Source organism: Lampris incognitus, chromosome 9, assembly GCF_029633865.1.
Source record: "Lampris incognitus isolate fLamInc1 chromosome 9, fLamInc1.hap2, whole genome shotgun sequence".
Lineage (NCBI taxonomy): Eukaryota > Metazoa > Chordata > Actinopteri > Lampriformes > Lampridae > Lampris > Lampris incognitus.
Genome location: NC_079219.1, coordinates 57406451 through 57424595, shown reverse-complemented (window position 1 = coordinate 57424595; position 18145 = coordinate 57406451). Strand labels below are relative to the sequence as shown.

General features: G+C 46.4%; 1 protein-coding gene across 3 annotated transcripts in view; it reads right to left on the bottom strand.

The window, feature by feature from the left end:
- Nucleotides 1-230: 230 nt before the first annotated feature.
- adar (adenosine deaminase RNA specific) overlaps nucleotides 231-18145 on the bottom strand; it is a 27566-nt gene continuing 9651 nt past the window's right edge. For 2 of the 3 annotated variants that reach the window (XM_056286411.1, XM_056286412.1), the window contains exons 2-16: nucleotides 16293-18079; nucleotides 15772-16043; nucleotides 14447-14642; nucleotides 13818-14020; nucleotides 10825-10960; nucleotides 10345-10583; nucleotides 10052-10208; nucleotides 9144-9312; nucleotides 8664-8757; nucleotides 8416-8532; nucleotides 8098-8225; nucleotides 6732-6914; nucleotides 6470-6582; nucleotides 1149-1276; nucleotides 231-601 (exon numbers count right to left, since the gene is read on the bottom strand). In XM_056286411.1, coding sequence (XP_056142386.1) covers nucleotides 271-601; nucleotides 1149-1276; nucleotides 6470-6582; nucleotides 6732-6914; nucleotides 8098-8225; nucleotides 8416-8532; nucleotides 8664-8757; nucleotides 9144-9312; nucleotides 10052-10208; nucleotides 10345-10583; nucleotides 10825-10960; nucleotides 13818-14020; nucleotides 14447-14642; nucleotides 15772-16043; nucleotides 16293-17942 — 4116 coding nt within the window. In that variant the 5' untranslated portion in view covers nucleotides 17943-18079 and the 3' untranslated portion in view covers nucleotides 231-270. The remainder of the gene's footprint in view (nucleotides 602-1148; nucleotides 1277-6469; nucleotides 6583-6731; nucleotides 6915-8097; nucleotides 8226-8415; nucleotides 8533-8663; nucleotides 8758-9143; nucleotides 9313-10051; nucleotides 10209-10344; nucleotides 10584-10824; nucleotides 10961-13817; nucleotides 14021-14446; nucleotides 14643-15771; nucleotides 16044-16292; nucleotides 18080-18145) is intronic. The other variant, XM_056286413.1, reaches the window with a different exon arrangement.

Sequence of the window (18145 nt, the reverse complement as noted above, 5' to 3'; positions counted from 1 at the left end):
CCGCTGTTTCTGCATCGCACCAACCCGCCGTTTCTGCATCGCATCACTGTGAACCCACTCATCCTCCGGCTTTACACCCCCCCACCGGTTAATATGTCCTTTCCTATCCATCCTTCCGTGTAGCCTCTAGCCCTGTTCCACAAGAAGATACTGTGCAGGCTGCTGGCTACTTGTTCTACCCTCATTCTCCTTCTGCCCCCCCCCCCCATCTACCCCTGGCCCTTGTTCTTTCCTGCCCCGACGGCTTTGCCTAGCCTCTTCCCTCCGCCTCTACATGGCTGCCTCCTCTTTCTCGATCGCAGTCATGCCTCCGTTGTTGTTGCTGCTGCATCCCTGGGCGAAACCTCCCCCTCTGCTGCTGGTCCCCTCCCCCACCTCAAAGCTCTTCTCTTCCAGCGGTTTGCCGATCCAGGCCCCATACCCGTGGATGTTAAGGGCCTTGAAAAAGTGCTGCTTGGCCAGCTGGAATGACGTAGCCGACAACTTGGCCTGGGCATAGGAAGGCAGAGAGAGGAGGTCATGGCGGCCACCCATCTGACACAACATCCGAAACAGACGGAACAGGTTGGACTTGGACACGCGGGACACGTCCAGCTTGGGCCTGAGGAAGATAAAGGGAGACGGGTGGTTTTGTCAGTTCCGTGTTAACAAAAACATTTTTTTTTTTAGAAATAAACAAGAATAAGGCTCGTGAATGGCATCATAGTTTAACAAGCATTCCAGGCTCTGTAAAAACGTCCTCCTCACTCCATCCTGTTTGTCCATTAGCTTAAACTGAAGTTCACTCTTTCAGTTATTTTACTGGTTACTTGTGGTGGCAGGTTGTGCTTAGCCGACAGCGTCCACTGAAAACAAAACATTAAAGCTCCAAATGTCTGACATCCATCCAAAATGCTGTCAAGAGTCATTAGTTTAGAATAACAATATGAAGTCATTACAGCAAAAGATCTGACCATTACATTCTGCAACATCTTACAAAAGGAAACAGATTTACCAGCAGTTGTGGGACAAACTGCTTACCCAGTAACTGCAAATCTGGCTCCGGTTCATCTTTTTAGGAGTGGATCCAAATTATTTTTCTAATAACACATTCCAAACTATCACCTCAAAAGGGTTGACACAGCCAAGTCACATTGTACACTACGCACCCGTCCAGTTTGCCTTTGGTACCATCCAGCACCTCCACGCTGAGTTGGTCTGGATAGCTCCAGTTCACACTGGATTCCTTGGTCTTGCCTGTGTGGCGCGTCGAGTCGTACACGCTCACTCTTCCCACCTGCAGCGCAAAACCAGATAAGCATGGGAGAGGTTTGGGGGGGGCATGTTGTGTTCAGGACAGTTTCGCCCAGCGAAGTGAGCCAGCGGAGCACAGGGACGTAGCGGATGAAGCAGGTTTGTGTAAAGTGTGTAGGTCAGTGTGAGGGCTGCATCACACTGCTGGGCAATGTGGGATTTGGGGTTTCAAACAACTTCGCTGGGGTTTACATGGAGACTGAAACCAGACATGCTGAATATGTAATTGCCAGCTGTTCCTCAGGCATGAGCTGTCACTGCAGTTGTAGCCACCACGGTTCTTACCGTTTATTTCAATAATTATGTGCCGGCGGTGCAAAGCAGCACAGGAGGACACGTTATTATTCGTCCTATCACAGAAAGTTGAATCAGTTCATGTGGACACGTTTATTGAGAGAAACATTTCATCATCATCTAAGTGACCCCTTCAGTCTCAACTGACTGCAGGCACCCCCACCCTTATAAACAACACAGTGGCATAACGACCCAAACCAGCGATCGCTTTCGTACGCAAACTGGAAGGGCCCAGACACACCAAACCGACTAGCGGCGACGAAGGCCGACTGTTGCGTCGCCTCGCATCGCCTGCCATCTGGGCCAAAAAGTAGCACTCGAACACACTGCAAGGACTACAGCCGGCGGCCCTGATCCGCTAGCGCAGCACTGATTTGCCAAACTGAACAGCCAATCAGAGTGATCTCTCTCATCGACGGGCTCCCCCGATTCAACATGCTGAATCAGCCAAAAAGCTGCTGACAGGGGTCCGACTAGTGCCCACGGTGCGGGACACACCGCAAAAACTAGGGTCACAGATGCTCACTGACGGCCTGATATTGGCCGATGGCCGACCATTGGCCTGGTGTGTCAGGGCCCTAAGATGTACTCTTAGCGCACGCGTGCCCCCCCCCCCCCTTGGTTCAGGGATGGTTGTTCCCTCTTCACATAGATGGCCTCTTTGACTCCCTGTTCACACCAGCGTTCCTCCCTATCAAGGATGTGCACATCCTCATCCTTGAAAGAGTAGCTACTGGCCTGTAGAGGTGTAGACTGTGGAGCCCTGGCCTGACGTGTTAGCTCTCCTGTGTTGTGCCATCCTCTTGGCCAGCGTCTGTTTGGTTTCCCCGACGTACAATTCGGAGCAACTGTGGATGAAAGTTTCGGCCTGCCTCAGCAACGCGAAGGCGCCGCCGTATAACATCAGCAGGGACGAGATGAAAGCTCTCACGACAAGGACAATAACATCATCATCCTTCCAGCAGACATAGGAAGATGCACTGTTGTGTTAAACCAGACAGACTATCATGAAAAAGTCATGACGTTACTTAGCGACATGAATACTTATGAGCCCCCGAAAGGAGATCCAGGCAGTTGTCACAAGAAAAAGGCGATAAGATTGTCTGAAGCTGTTAGAACAGTCAGAACAACGCTATTGACAGAATTTTGTACTACAGATTATACTCAGGGGAAGCTACACCTAGTCTGTATGGGTTACCTAAGATACATAAACAGGATGTGCCATCACAGCCTATTGTTAGTATGATTAACTCAGTGACCTATAACATCTCTAAGTTTCTGGCATCTGTTCTTACCCCGTTGGTAGACAGCAATGAACATCACATTCAGAACACTATGGATTTTGTGGATAAGGCGAGGGACATCATTATGGAGGCGGATAAAACAATGGGCTCTTATGATGTTAGGTCTCATCATGTGTTCCTGTTGATGAAGCAGTGGAGGTAGTCCGTATGAAATTACAGGACAACCCCACCCTTAGCAATAGCACCATCCTTAACACTGACCAAGTGTGTCTGCTCCTGAAGCTTGTGTCTTCAGTCCACGTACTTCACGTACAGGGGGCAGCACTATAGCCAGAAACATGGGTGTGCTGTGAGTTCCCCAGTCTCACCTGCAGTGGCCAACTTGTATATGGAGGAAGTAGCAAAGAGGCTCTGATGTCCTTCCTATCCAGGGACACCACCTAGCCATTGGTTCAGATTTGTGGACGACACCTGGGTTAAATTAAATCTCAGGATGTACATTTCACCGACCACATGTGGCGGGAGTTTCAGAACAGTTGAGATGCGGATTTTCCAAACACCACGTCTCAGTTACTTTCAAACCCCAAAACATGCTGCGCCAGAAGTTGGTCCACCCAAAGGATCAGGTCCCCCGACACAAACAAAGCAATATAGTGTACACTGTTAAGTGCCAGGATGATTGCCGTGAGTTGTACGTTGGGGAAACCAAACAGATGCTGGCCAAGAGGATGGCACAACACAGGAGAGCTAACACGTCAGGCCAGGACTCCACAGTCTGCACCATCTACAGGTCAGTGGCCACTCTTTCAGGGATGAGGATGTGCACATCCTTGATAGGGAGGAACGCTGGTTTGAACGGGGAGTCAAAGAGGCCACCTATGTGAAGAGGGAAGGACCATCCCTGAACTAAGGGGAGGGGGGGGCCTAAGTGTACATCTTACAATGCTGTGATTCCAACTATTCCCCAACCCTCTGTGAATAGTACACATGGCCATTGTAACTCTAGTTAATGGTCACGGTAATTTGCATATGAAACTGATGGTTGGTTTGGCTGTTAAGCCACTGTATTGTTTATAAGGTTGGGGATACCTGCAGTCAGTTGAGACTGAAGGGGTCACTTAGATGATGATGAAACGTCTCTCTCAGTAAACGTTGTGTCCAGATGAACTGATTCACCTTTCTATGATTTTCTTACCTGGATCATTGAGCATGCATGAAGACATTATTCGTCATACTGATTTCTTCATCCTGCAGCTTTGAGAAAAACCAAAACACGCAGTTCGATCGGGAATGGTCTGCTATGACTTTTCTCAGCGAGTCGAGTAACCATGGTGACGAATATTGCAAAGAAACTGAAAAATCTCTCATAGAAAAACAATGGAGTGGTGAAAATAATCAAACCCATCCTTCTTTGGAGACACATTACTCTGTCATAGTTTAACGTAGGAACTTTAAACAGGTCACAAAACTTCAGACTTTGTTGAGCTAAAATCGATATTTTGATATCTAGTACGGTTTTTGCGAAATCGTAGTTTAAGTTTTATGCTTTTTTTTTAGATAGTTTCAGAGTTTATAATGGGTGTGTACTGGGTGGACCGTTCAGAGTATATCACATGACCCACACTCTGCCATCCCTGAAAAATTTCCCAAAAAACAGCTTTTTACCTCTTAATTCCCACAATATCCCACCGTCAGGGACAATTTTTATATCACAACGTAGAGAAATTTGTCCTCTCTCACCCAGTGTGACGCTCATTGTAACATTACTTATGGCTTTTGAATAAATCACCTCCACGCACAGAGAGTGCTGACCAAAACTCCCATAGACTGCCATGTTAAACTGAGCTCTTAAGTTGTTGTCAAAAACAGAGACAATGGGGCGTCCGGGTAGCATAGCGGTCTATTCTGTTGCTTACCAACACGAGGACCAGCGGTTCAAATCCCCATGTTACCTCCCGCTTGGTCGAGCATCCCTACAGACACAATTGGCCATGTCTGCGGGTGGGAAGCCGGATGTGGGTATGTGTCCTGGTCAGTCGGGGCGCCTGTACAGGGGGGAGGGGGAACTGGGGGGAATAGCGTGATTCTCCCACACGCTACGTCCCCCTGGTGAAACTCCTCACTGTCGGCAGAGGGGGTGGAGCATCGACCGGGACGGCTCGGAAAAGTGGGGTAATTGGCCAAGTACAATTGGGGAGAAAAATCCCCCCTCTCCGCAAAAAAGATATGATGGCAGTTTTTAAACTGCGACAGCTCTTATACACTAAAGGTACATCAGCATCTTCACTGAAGTCTTGTGATGCTCGTTATGAAAACATTTTGTTGGTACATCTTGTACTTTTCAAGCTACGAGGGCACCAAGCAGCAGGCACACCCAGTTTCTCCAGAAACTTTCTAGTTTATAATATTTTTCCATTACATTAGTCACTTCCATCCACAGACATACAGTCATCTAACTGTGTTTAGGATGACAGATTTTAAAGAATTTATCGACGCAGTTGTGCTACTTAGGCCAGGAAGAGAATAGAAGATTTTAGGGCTGATAATAACCCCTATTTAGCCATTATGACTGAGTTTTAAGATCATGGAGAGCCTGCACCAGTCTGTACAAAATAGGGCAGGTCACCATGAACAGTCAGCACATTTCCTCTTGTTGTGTGGGGCTTCAGATTCAAAACCCATCAGCTTTTGACCAGCTGGAGACGTCACGATAATATCAAACAGTTCCTTTTTACGACTGGAATCTGGACAAGTCCCAACTTGTCTGCAAGTATGTGCACCTCCATGACTGTATTCAACAAGTGTGCTTGTCTTCCAGTGTGATTCATGAAAGTCATTTCATTAAATATGTATTTTCCTAGTTGGTTAGGACTTCAAAAATCTAGTGTGTTGGGTCCGCGGTGGCGTAGCGGTCTAAGCATCGGCTTGGTGTCGATGCAGTTGCCCACTGGGGACTGGGGTTCGCGCCCCGTGCTCGTCAGATCCGACTATGGCCGGACTCGATGAAGCAGCAATCATTGGCAACGCTGTCTTCGGGAGGGGGGCGGAGTCGGCTTGTGTTCGTCATGTGAATGCGTCTCTGTGTGTGTCGGAAAAACAGTGGTTCGGCTTGGATTCGCCTTGTCACGAAAGTGGGGAGGCGTCTCCTTCGAGACTGCCGGCCGGAGAGATGCAGTTGGCGAACGCATGCAATATGAGGGTGGGTGTTTGAATTAAAATAGGGATCAATTGGCCACTAAATTGGGAGAAAAAAGGGAAAAATCAGAAATAAATTAAAAAAAATAAATAAATCTAGTGTGTTGCCAGATTTATCTGTACAAAGACAGGTTTTTCTGCCATCTTTTGCAATACATGTCCATCTCGGGTGATGTGTAGTCAAGCCTGCATGATTTTAAAAACAGCGGGTTCAAAGATCATAATGCCAACCCTGTTCTCCAAGCCACTGAGAGTATTTTAGGTTACATTTATGTGAAAATCTGTACAAGTTCAGTCTTTTAATGCCCAATTTGAAAAAGGTCTCCAAAGCAAAAAACACTGTTGACAACAGCGTCGCAAAAGTTATGAATTTAGATTGAGTCACTTCTATTTTCCCCAACCAGTGTAAACACGTAGTAACTATCCACAACTCATGACGATACCTCTGGATGGTTGAGCGTGAAGGGAGGAGGCAGACTCTGGGCAAAGTTCTCGTTATCTCTGGCGAGCCGACAGCAGACGGCCCGTGTCAGGTGCCCGTGGCTGTACAGATAACCTACCAGACAAAAACAGTAAAGACCAAGACAAAGTCCAAGAGAAAGATCAGATGCAAAACCTCTGAAGGTAAAAGCCAGGCATTGAAGTTATTTCAGTCACAAGCAGACACAAAAATACCACACAGTAGGTCGTAATGTTGGGTCTAACCTAGAGTGATGGACCTCAGGTAGATGGGATGCATAAAGTGGCTAAGCAGCGCCCCCTGCAGGCCAAGTACGTTCCAGCGCATAATCTTATCGCTGCAGCTCATGGTACGGAGTCTCTCGCCGTGCTGAATGCCATCCCAGGTGGGCACGATGGCACTCGACTCCACCGGGATAGTTCCCTCACCTGGAACAGCACCACAGACAGGATAATATCAAGCACAGGCACACAAGTGCAGACCAAGGTTGTGGTGACATTTACATTGCATACTGGTATCCATGTGTGGTAGTTGGGGATGCACCGATACCACTTTTTTTTCCAGAGCAAGTACATTTGAGTACTTGCAGATACCGAGTACCGATATGAGTACTTAATAACATTACAGTTCCAACAATGACTTTAAAACATGTTTTATTTTCATTAGATATTCCTCACTTTCTGACTATAACAAACTGAATAAACAACAGGATGTTGTTGCTGACATTTTAACATTCAACTTTGTGTTTTCCTGAACAAACATGGCACTGATGTCTGTGTTGCATGCCAGCTGTGTTTTCTGAGTTTGCTGCGTGCCTACTGAGTTTTGCCAAATGATACTGCAGTGGTTATGCAGGGTTTTGAAGTTTATGCTATAATAACTGGTACTGACTTAACTAGGTTGTTTTAACTACGGGATCACAGATACACGTTGATTTGATTGATTTATTTTAATGTGCAATTAAAAAAAAAAAATCAACCCACAACGTTGCGTTGGTGCATTGCATTGCCTCTGGTACAACGAGGCATGTATTTTAACCATTTTTAAACAGACTACTTTTTTTACAGTTCTATGTAGTTTTTACAAGTTGAAGCAGAATACACAGCTGGCATGCAACCACACACACACACACACACACGCACAACACAGTCGCAGTTGGTGTAGCAGGTTAAAAACACCCCCGCTCCGCCCTCCCTACGTGACGCACTCCGTCCATGCCTAGGCTGTCTGCACTCATCCAAGTTACACACGCTTGTAATGTTTTCATTTCTCGCTCCGTTTGGACAAATGACACATGGACGTGTTCGTCTGTTTCTCGGCCGCCACTCCATGTTGTCTATCTGGCTCCACCTCGTCTACCTGGCTCCACCTCCTCCTCTTCCCGTACGAATGGCGAAAAAAAGGCCCCGCTCACTTTTCACAATTTCAGCAGGAATTGTCTAGTTGGGTATCGGATGCGGTTGTATCGGATTGGTTTTAGGAGTATGACTACATGAGGACAGTATCAGACCGATACCCGATACTGGTATCGGTATACACCTAGTGGCAGTGACATTGACATGCGATTGTGTTTGTAAGTGAAAGTGGAAGGTGTTGGGTGTTTTCTCTCACCATTCTCCACCTTGGTGCGGAGTTTGCCCTGCTTGGCATTCTCAAAGAGAGGCTGGTGACCCTCCACCTCATCACCTGTCTCACTGCACGACTTATCAAACAGTGCTCCATCACCACATGGTGCCGTGCTTGGGACAAATACAAAGACAATAGTATGAAAGAAGATTAATATTGGTTTGTGCTGCCACATGTACTAAAACCACCTAGTATGTAGAAATCATGTTCCAAGCCCACAACACTGGTGCACCTAACCAGGTGAAAAAGGACAGGATAGAGGAGAGGGTGGTGGTTGATGGGGGTGGCATTTGATATTCCCACCTGATGTAGAGGTGAAAGGTGATGTCAGATTTGATTTGGAGCTTGTTTTCCGAAGCTAGCTCAAATATACTGTTCTCTGCATCGTTGAAGTGCTTCAGCAGCTCACTGTACAGAAATCTGAGGAGGGAAGGAGATGAGGGAGAGCTAGATTTATAAATAATGTCCTGGAGATTGAGGTCTGAGAGCAAGAAGGGGAGTATTTTTAGAACTTCGGGAGAAAAATTGATGAGGGCAAGATCTATTTCTACCGGACAAATCCTCTTCTGGAGATGATTTCTGCATGGCAGTCGTTAACAGTGTCCCCTTTAAGGCTCAGCTCCTCTCCTTTAACGCAGCGATTCCCTAATGGCAAAAAACAATAAACAGTCAAAGAACAAAACACTAACACCTCTCGGCTAAGTGACAACAACCTTGTTTTGTGTCTTTCTGATGCTCCATTTTATTTTGAACACAGAAGAACATAAAACTGTCTCACACTAGGAGGCCTATACACGATCATTCTCTAGTCCATCATTCTCTATGACCTCTGATGACTAGTAGTTCTCCTGATTTCCTACGTCAAATGCACTTATTGTAAGTCGCTTTGGATAAAGCGTCGGCTAAATGACTGTAACGTAATGTATTCATTCCTCCCCGTCTACTCCTTACACTACATTATTCACTCCCTGTTGCTATATCCTGTTTACTGTGCTTCATGGAGTACGCTCGTAGGTGTGTCAATGATATACCAGTTCCCAGGCTGACGACAGTCCCCAGGCCCTCCCCTCTCCTCATGATGATAGTGGCCAGGATCTTGCGTCCCAGAAGGCTGTGCTGGATACGTGTGGTCAGGGCGTTGAAACGCTGGTGACTCAACATTGCTATCTGGTCGTGCAAAGTGCTGCCGCTCACTGGAAGCTAGAGCAAGGATGAGGAACAGATGAAGTGAAAGGCAAAAATGAGACAAAATGAGATGTTGCCAATCACTAGGGTTGGAATAGGAACCCTGGTGAACACCACACTCAAACGTATTACATGACCTGTGATGCAGAGAGGAAATCTGTTGCAATACATTAAATGTTTTCCATGTGTTTTATTAATGCTGAATAGCAGACTGCAGCCTAAATCAGCCCTTTAAGAGAATTTCCTTCCATTTGGTTTTCAAATTGTACATGAGCTCGTGATCGCCCGCCAACACAACTTGAACAAATTGTCTCACCTACAACACCGACGCCGATTTAGGAGGGAAGTATTCTAAAAGCATTTAAAAATATATATTTTATAAAGTAACTTTAATCTAAATAACAGTGTCTCTAAACGCCCATCCATCCATCCATTATCCAAATTGCTTATCCTGCTCTCAGGGTGGCAGGGATGCTGGAGCCTATCCCAGCAGTCACTGGGCGGCAGGCGGGCAGACACCCCGGTGTCTCTAAACATAACGTGGGCTAAATATAGATACTTAATTTTTGTATTCTGAATACATAACGCTGTTAGTTGTATTCCATTGTAACCCAACCCTGATAATCATGTTGCGCAGGGCTCATTAGTCAATCTGTACATATTCTAATGATGCATGTTCATTTGAAATGCTGAAAAATTAAGACTAAAAATCAAGTAATCAAAAAAAAAAAAGAAGAAAGGCAAAAAGCAGTACCTCTGCTGGGATAAGCTCCCCAGTGCGAGCTGCCTTCTCAGCCTCACCGATCAGAACCCTCAGAGCAGCATCTGCTGCTTCCTGTTTCCCCTGCTTCTTATTGGATGCACACACTGGAGGGAACCAGCGCCCACCCAGCTTGGCCTGGTAGGTGAACCTGAGCAGGAATGGCAGAAAGAAATAGGATGAGAAGCAGACTAGATGACAGAATGGGTGACTTTTATAGCCAGTGTATAAATGCAGACACATGGTCTCACACTTTGTGCTTTAATTGCATTCACACGCCAACATACTTGGGCTCATGCGGCGGCCCGGCTTGGCTCACCAGCCGGATCTCGGCAGCAAAGCCCCGGGCCCTAGCGTACTCCAGCAGACCAGACACAGCATTATTGTTCAGGTGGTTAATAAGATCCCCTACTCCGGCCTCATGGGCTGCACGCAACTCATCTGCTGTCAGAGGGGGTAAGGAGGGGCAGGTAGGCCCAGAGTTGCCTCCCTCACTATCAGATGATGGACCAAGTGGCAACTGGGGCTGCACAAAAGGAAAGGAATGGAAGTTGTGAATGATAAACAGCTTAAAAAAAAAAATCAGTGGAGAAGAAATGCTGAATTCTGCCAGCGAGGACATGCTGAATAGAGTTTTCAAAATGAAAAACTACAAGAGTGCTTGGGGACTCAACAGATTTCTAACTACCTTTTCTTCTCGTCAGGGGATACTAAATCATTCTCCGTCCTAATGTATTTATAAAAATGTATGTCCCCTCTCTTCTCACCTTGTTCAGCTGGAGTTTTCCATCGGCCATCAACTCCTTGACTGCCTCCTCGGCAGCCAGCTGACGGCCTGCCTTCTTGCTGGGGGCTGAGGCCTCTGCACACAAGCTCTCCCCAACCTTCACCCTGTACATGAACCTTGCAAGACAAGAAAGAAAAACCATCTTTGAGACCTTCTCTTAGATATCTGACAAAGCAGTAGCGCCATCTGCATTCATCGCAGTATTTGGTGTGGCCCCAGTGGACACCCATTGTAGTAGAATGGAAACTGGCATGTTGGCATTCTGCTCATTCTTGGCCACGAGACTGATGTTGTTTAAATGGAAAGACCCAAATCTACCGACATATAGTCAGTAGATCAGGGAAGTCATGTGCCATTTTAAATGGGAGATTAAAAATACCGTCAGAGGGTCTACTAGGAAATTTCATACTATTTTACAGCATTTTTTAACCTTTGTTGAGGATATGGAAGCTGCCAGCATGACAACGTAACAATTTTTTGTCATTTCGTTCTATTTGTGTTATTCATTTTTTTATGGACGTCTGGCTATGTATGTTTATGCCTGGTAATTGGGGGGTGGTGGGGGGATTAGTTAAGTTTCTCGTTCTGTTGGACTTGTGATCTAACTTGAAAATAAAGACATTGATTAAAAAAAGAATACCTACAAAATGACTTTTCTGTCATCTTTGGGCCACATACTGGTGTATAGGTGACGATCAGTGCAAGACATATGTGATATATAAAAAAAAAAAAATCAATTAAAACACTCTATTTTGATTTCAAGAGAACTTTAACACTACACACAGGGAGGCTGTTTATTTGCATACCACCGGCTTGATTGAAACAGTCATTTGTGTTCTTTGTCGAATTAAAAAAAAAAAATCCTAAATTTGCGCATTTGCATGGAAATTTGATTACTGTTACAGGACTTTACCAAGACGATGGAAGCAGTGTTAAAAGAAAGCCCGAGGACAGGGAAAGAGTTCCAGTAGAGACACAGCAGGATGGACAGAGACAGGATTGTGTCTTTGTCAGCAGACTGCGGTATCGAGGCCAACGTGGCCAGAAATACCTCAGGCAGTGTATGACCACTGATGTTGGAGACAGATTGCTGAACTTTGTAAAAATTGCCAGCAGGGTTACTGATGTGAAAAAGAAATCACAAACTAAATCTTTGAGAGACGGGTGATGACTGCCATTCTATTGCCATTCTCAATCAACTGTCTCAGTCTTCACTCTGAAAAGGGTTTGTATTTTGTTTTTACATCGGGTGTCTACATTGCATTTTTTTAAATTTATTTCTGATTTCTCCCAATTTAGCGGCCAATCGATCCCTATTTTAATTCAAACACCCACCCTCGTACTGCATGCGTCTCGAAGGAGACGCCTCGCCACTTTCGTGACAAGGCGAATCCAGGCCGAACCACTGCTTTTTCCGACACATACAGAGATGCATTCATGTGACGAACACAAGCCGACTCCGCCCCCCTCCCGAAGACAGCATTGCCAATTATTGCTGCTTCATTGAGTCCGGCCATAGTCGGATCTGACAAGACCGAGGCGCGAACCCCGGTCCCCAATGGGCAACTGCATCAACACAAAGCCGACGCTTAAACCGCTACACCACCGCGGACTAAACATTTTGATGGTACAATTTATGTGTGGCTCTGTGAGTTGGATGAAGGAGGAGAGAGTGGTGATGGGAGCGAACTTCAATGGGCATGATAGTGAAGGGAACAGAGGTGATGAGGAGGTGATGGGCAGGTGTCAAGGAGAGGACTGTGTAAGGACAGACGGTTGTGGATTTTGTGAAAAGGATTGAAATGGCTGTGGTGAATACATATTTCAAGAAGAGGGAGGACCACAGGGTGACGTATAAGAGTGGAGGAAAAGTATACACAGGTGGACTATATCTTATGTAAGAGGAACGATCTGAAAGGGATTGGAGACTGCAAGGTGGTGACAGGGGAGAACGTAGCTAGGCAGCATCAGATAGTGGTCTGTAGGATGACTTTTGAGACCAAGAAGAAGAAGAGTGAAGGCAGAGCAAAGGATCAAATGGTGAAAGTTGAAGAAGGAAGACTGCTGTACAATTATAATCATTCATTCTGTCCTGTGATGACCTAGCAGCCTGTACATGGTGTCTCCCCGCCTGCCGCCCAATGACTGCTGGGATAGGCTCCAGCAGCTCCACGACCCTGAGAGCAGGATAAGCGGTTCGAATAATGGATGGATGGATAATTCATAATAATATTATTAATAATGATAATTCACAATAATGGACGATTGTACATGCTGTGTAGGATGGAGTGGGTGGAGAAGAGCGTCAGAGGGGATTTGCGACAGAATGGTACCAGCAAGAGTGAAAGGGAAGGTTTACAAGATTGTCGTGAGACCAGCTATGATGTATGGTTTGGAGGCAGTGGCACTGATGAAAAGGAGGTGGAGCTGGAGGTGGCAGAGTTGAAGATGATAAGATTTTCATTGGGAGTGACAAAGAAGGACAGGATTAGGAACGAGTATATTAGAGGGACAGCTCAGGTTGGACGGTTTGGAGACAAAGCAAGAGAGGCAAGACTGAGATGGTTTGAACATGTGCAGAGGAGAGACGCTGGGTATATTGGGAGAAGGATGCTGAATATGGATGTGTCAGGGAAGAGGAAAAGAGGAAGGCCAAAGAGGAGGTTTATGGATGTGGTGAGGGAGGACATGCAGGTGGCTGGTGTGACAGAGGAAGATGCAGAGGACAGGAAGAGATGGAAACGGATGAGCTGCTGTGGCGACCCCTAATGGGAGCAGCCAATAGCCAATAGTAGTAGTAGTAGTAGTAGTAGTAGTAGTAGTAGTAGTAGTAGTAGCAGATCTTATTTATGGGTCTGTCTTCCCAAAAAAAAAAGTTTAACAAAAAACAATGATCAATAAGTCTTTACTTTCTCTCGAAAAGTAAAGATGTCCCACATGGACAGATTCAGAGGGAAATGTGGCGGTCAGTACCGTGGGTCATGCGGTGGGCCTTCTTGCCCAGTGAGCATGAACTCAATGGGGTTCCCAGTGCGCTGACTGTACTCCATCAAAACAGAGACCGGGTTCTTTCCACCCGGCAGCGAGCGGGACAGGGGCTGCCGACGCCCCTCCACAATTCCAGTTGCCTCCATAGCACCTGCCCCAAAGACTCCCTCTATTCCTTCAATGGGGTCCTGGATGACAAGAGCAGAGAAGAGTAAGTGACTACTACACAAAGCTTGTCTTCTAGCAGATCCCTCAAAATTGTCAATAAATTCATAGATTTCATTCTTTTTGGCTGATGAGTCTCAAATCTAAGTGGAATAGCTGAAGTTTTTAAATTCATTGAAGGTTTTTATGGTTCGCCAAGCAAGTTTGACTAACTTAAAAGAAACTTGACTAATTGGAATAATCAGCATAAAGAACACCAGCAGCAACATAAACCCACTTCAGTAAAAAAGTCTACGAGAATCTCTGAACGACAACCTAAGATTGTCTTTAATATGAGTATTTGCAAACCTAACAATATCTAAAAAAGCAAGTAAACAAAGCACTAAGGGAGTAACTGATATTAGTGATAAGGCACGCACGCACGCACACACACACACACAAGCCTTCACCGTTGTTTCAGGGATAGGTTCCATGTCCTCATTCACAACGGCAGTGTTTCCCTCCTCCCCGAGGCTTCCACCACCCTGCGTCTCTCCTATGAGGGCGCGCAAGGTGGCTGCAGCAGCATCCTTCTTTGCCACCTTCTTACTAGAGGCCTCAGCTGCAGGAAACAACCTCCCATCAAGCATCACCTGCATACGGAATCTAACAGAGGGATACAAAGGGGAAGAGGTACATTTTCAAAAACAATCCATTCAACCACTATTTACCGTGACAAGACTATGGTTGTAAAGGAGTGAACTGATCACATGCCAACTTGATCTAACATTTAACAACATCAAATGACACTGCTGTTAGGTGAGGTCCACTGAGATTTCTTTTTGAAAGTATTTTCAACAACTAGGAACAAACAGACGATAGGTAAATAACAAGAACAAGGGAGTTAGACAAAAACATCACAAACTCTAAAAAACAGATTATCCATGTTTATGTGAATATTTATTCTGGTGCGCGGGTGCTAGTCTGGCTCCTGCAGGTTTTCAGGGCCTTCTTATATGTTTATTCAAGGAAGTTCAGGCTTGTCACTTTAAATTTACGTTCGTTTTGCTATGTTGAACTTTGACCTGCGGTGTAACAGGAAATAGAAAGTTCGTCCTGCTGTCGTCTTCTCTCAGTCACGCAGAAGCCTGAAGCTCTGTTTGCCAATGCTGAGAGCGCCTACGCCATTTTTGTGACTTGTTTTAACATTTGTTTTATAGAACGCTAAAGTCTATTTTGGTTGCTGTTGGCACAATGGCGCAAGCACTAGCATGTTAGCTTGCTGGCGTTGGCACTTTAGCTCGCTAGCTAGCGTCAGCTTACGGGGATATATTTTTGTGCATGATTGATGTGGGTTTGTTCTTTTGTTTCCGTTTTCACTCTGTTGATGGTCACGCTGAATAAAGTTAATGAAGCAGAACTACTCTCATGTGTGGACGATGGAAGAGTTTAGCGATCTGCATCGGGGAAGCAGTGAAGGCATAACAGGTGCACTTATTTGGTGTTTGTTTTTCTTCCCCTTTTGTATCCGTCTAAGTCGGAGAGTACTGCTGGCATCGTGTGTGGCTGCCGCTTCTCCCTCTCGTAGCCCCTCCTTCCCATTCACCCCTGTATGTCTGTGTTATGTTTATCTGTTGTCTTGTTTCACCGCCGTTTATTGTAAAGTGACTTTGAGTGTTAGAAAAGTTTAATTTATTTATTATTGTTATTACTTAATGCTCATGAGAAAGAATGAATGAGCTATCCTCAGAAATGATGGAAAAAGGGGTTGTGGCAAATGTACCATGTGACTGACCTGGGGTCATGGGAGGGCCCGGATTGGTCGAGGAGCAGGAACTCACAGTTCTGGCCTAAGTACTGTGCATACTCCATGAGGCCACTGACGGGATTCTTCAGCCTCACCTCCTGTAACTTAGCCCACAGGTTCTGAGGTGGGGGGGCCGCCAGTGACACAGCAACAGTCCCTCCGTCTTCAGCCAGTTTCTCAGCATCTGTCTTTCGGCGAATGGCATTGAGGAATTCAGGGATGTCGTCGGTGGTCCACTGCCCTCCATTGGCCTCTTTCTCCTGACAGAGGGGTTGAGGGAGTTGAGTAGGGGAGAAAGAAGATGGAGAAAAGCAGTCAGGAATGGAGGAGTTGATGATGAAGGAGCTAGGGTGAGTAAGGTAAAGGTCTGGCTGTGGAAGGGGCTCCAGAGCTGGGAGGGATTCTCCAAAGCACTGGTCTGTGGTGTTGACCTCTCCTGCTGCCCATGCTGGGACATCTTTATGTACATAACTACTGCTCCCTGCCTCAAAGTTTAAAAGGCCACTTACTTCGCTGGGGCTTTCTTGCGGCTGCCAGCTTTCCTGGGGTGGATGAGGCTTAAGCCCTGGTGATGGTAGTATTGATGGCAGTAACACGGACTCAGCTCCTGTCTCTTCACCAACGGCTCCCACTTCCATCTGACTGCTTGCGGCTGCTGCAAGCCCTTGCAAGGCTTTGACGCTCCTTTCCATCTTCTCTCTGCGATGATTGGACAGTTCCCAAGTGGGAGGGTTGACCTCACTATTCTTGGTGACCTCGCCTTGCTTCTCCAGGAAATAGAGGGTGGGACTGACCTGCTTGGCATTTTTAAAGCCCAGGTTCTTCGCTATGACAAGAGAAGTGGCCTTCCCTGACTGAAGGAGATACTGCAGAATTTTCTCTTTTTGTTCTGTCATGGTGATTGTCTTGAGGTCCTGGCTAGTGGAACTGGAAGTAAAAGGTTGTTGTTTCACCCGATGCTTGAGTTTAGCTGGTGATTGGGATTCTTTCTGGTAGAAGTCAGATGATTCTAAGGAGGAGGAGGACAAAGAGGAACTGAATTCACCATCAGAATCTTTTTCTTCAATGTGTGTCTGGGTTTTTTCTGTTTCTGCTTCTAACGTAAGCTCAGGGTTTTGATTCCCAGAGTGCTGTGAACAGACCCACTGCTGAGAATGTGGGCTTCCTGGTTTTGGGTTTGGATTTTCCCAGTCTTGGGAAGGCTGTCTATACAGAGTCCACTCCGGAGGGTGAACACCTTGTTTGGAGGCCTTCTGTGAACGTTCCAGAGAATAGAGAGCCTGGTTGACAACTTTTTTGGGCAGGCGCAGCTTTTTTGCAAGCAATTTTGCCGAGATACTCTCACTTGACCTCAATGCATCCAAGGACCTATACACAAGCTCCTCAATGTTGGGGGTGAGAGTGAGATGCACTTTATTAAATGTCTGACTGATTGAGCTGTTCGACACAAATGCTCTATCAAAACAGTCTCCCTTTCCTCTGTAGGACCTGTCTCTATGAAGGGACAAATTCTGAAAACTTTCAGATATCAAGTCTTCTTGGCTGCACAGCTGTCTATTGGAGTACTGGTTGTGGTTTTTAGCTTGTGCTTGGTTATGATTCCAGTACTGAGGGCCTACAGTGCCTCTTGAAGCTCCACCGTTGGATGGGTGCAGCAGACTCTGGTCCCGGTTGTAGCCCCCTCTACCCCAAGAGTTACAATTTGGGTAAGAGTGCCTACCGTACCCTATCTGGTGCTGGTGCAGTGAGCCCCTGCTGGGTGCTGCTTCCCCCCCACCTCCTTGGAGACTGCTTCTAAATTGTGGGGCCTCACGACTCTGTCCCCGCAAAAAGCTGACCTGCAGATACTGAAAGGAACCGGGTGCTGTGCTGGGGTCGCAACTATCTGATCCGTTGGGGAGTTTGGCTGTAGGATGTTTTACTGGTATGTGGCCCAATAGGGGGGGAGCAGAGGGTGGGAAAGGACTAGCTGTGGATTGGGAGAGCACAGCAGGGGGTTTGGGGCAGGAGCCGTCACTTGTATATGGAGCTTGCTGTGGAGGAGTTCTTGGATGGGGGTTGTCTGGGTGGGGCCTGTAGTAATAATTTTTGGCCTGGAGCTGGGGCAGTGGAGGTCTGTGGTAGTGTTCTTTAGAAGGCCCTCCTCTACCTCTGCTCATAGCGTAGAGGGCGGGATGGAAGGGGCCCGTTGGAGCTGGCTTTGCAGCTTCTTAATGGCAGTGTGTTCTGCAGTGTAGCAAGGACAGCAGACCCTGGTGGGATGGCAGAGCAGGCTCTGATCTCCTGCTGACAACAGCTGAAGCAAAAACAAAAGGACATGGTGATTAAACATATAAGACAATCTGCAAAAAAAAAAAAAGAC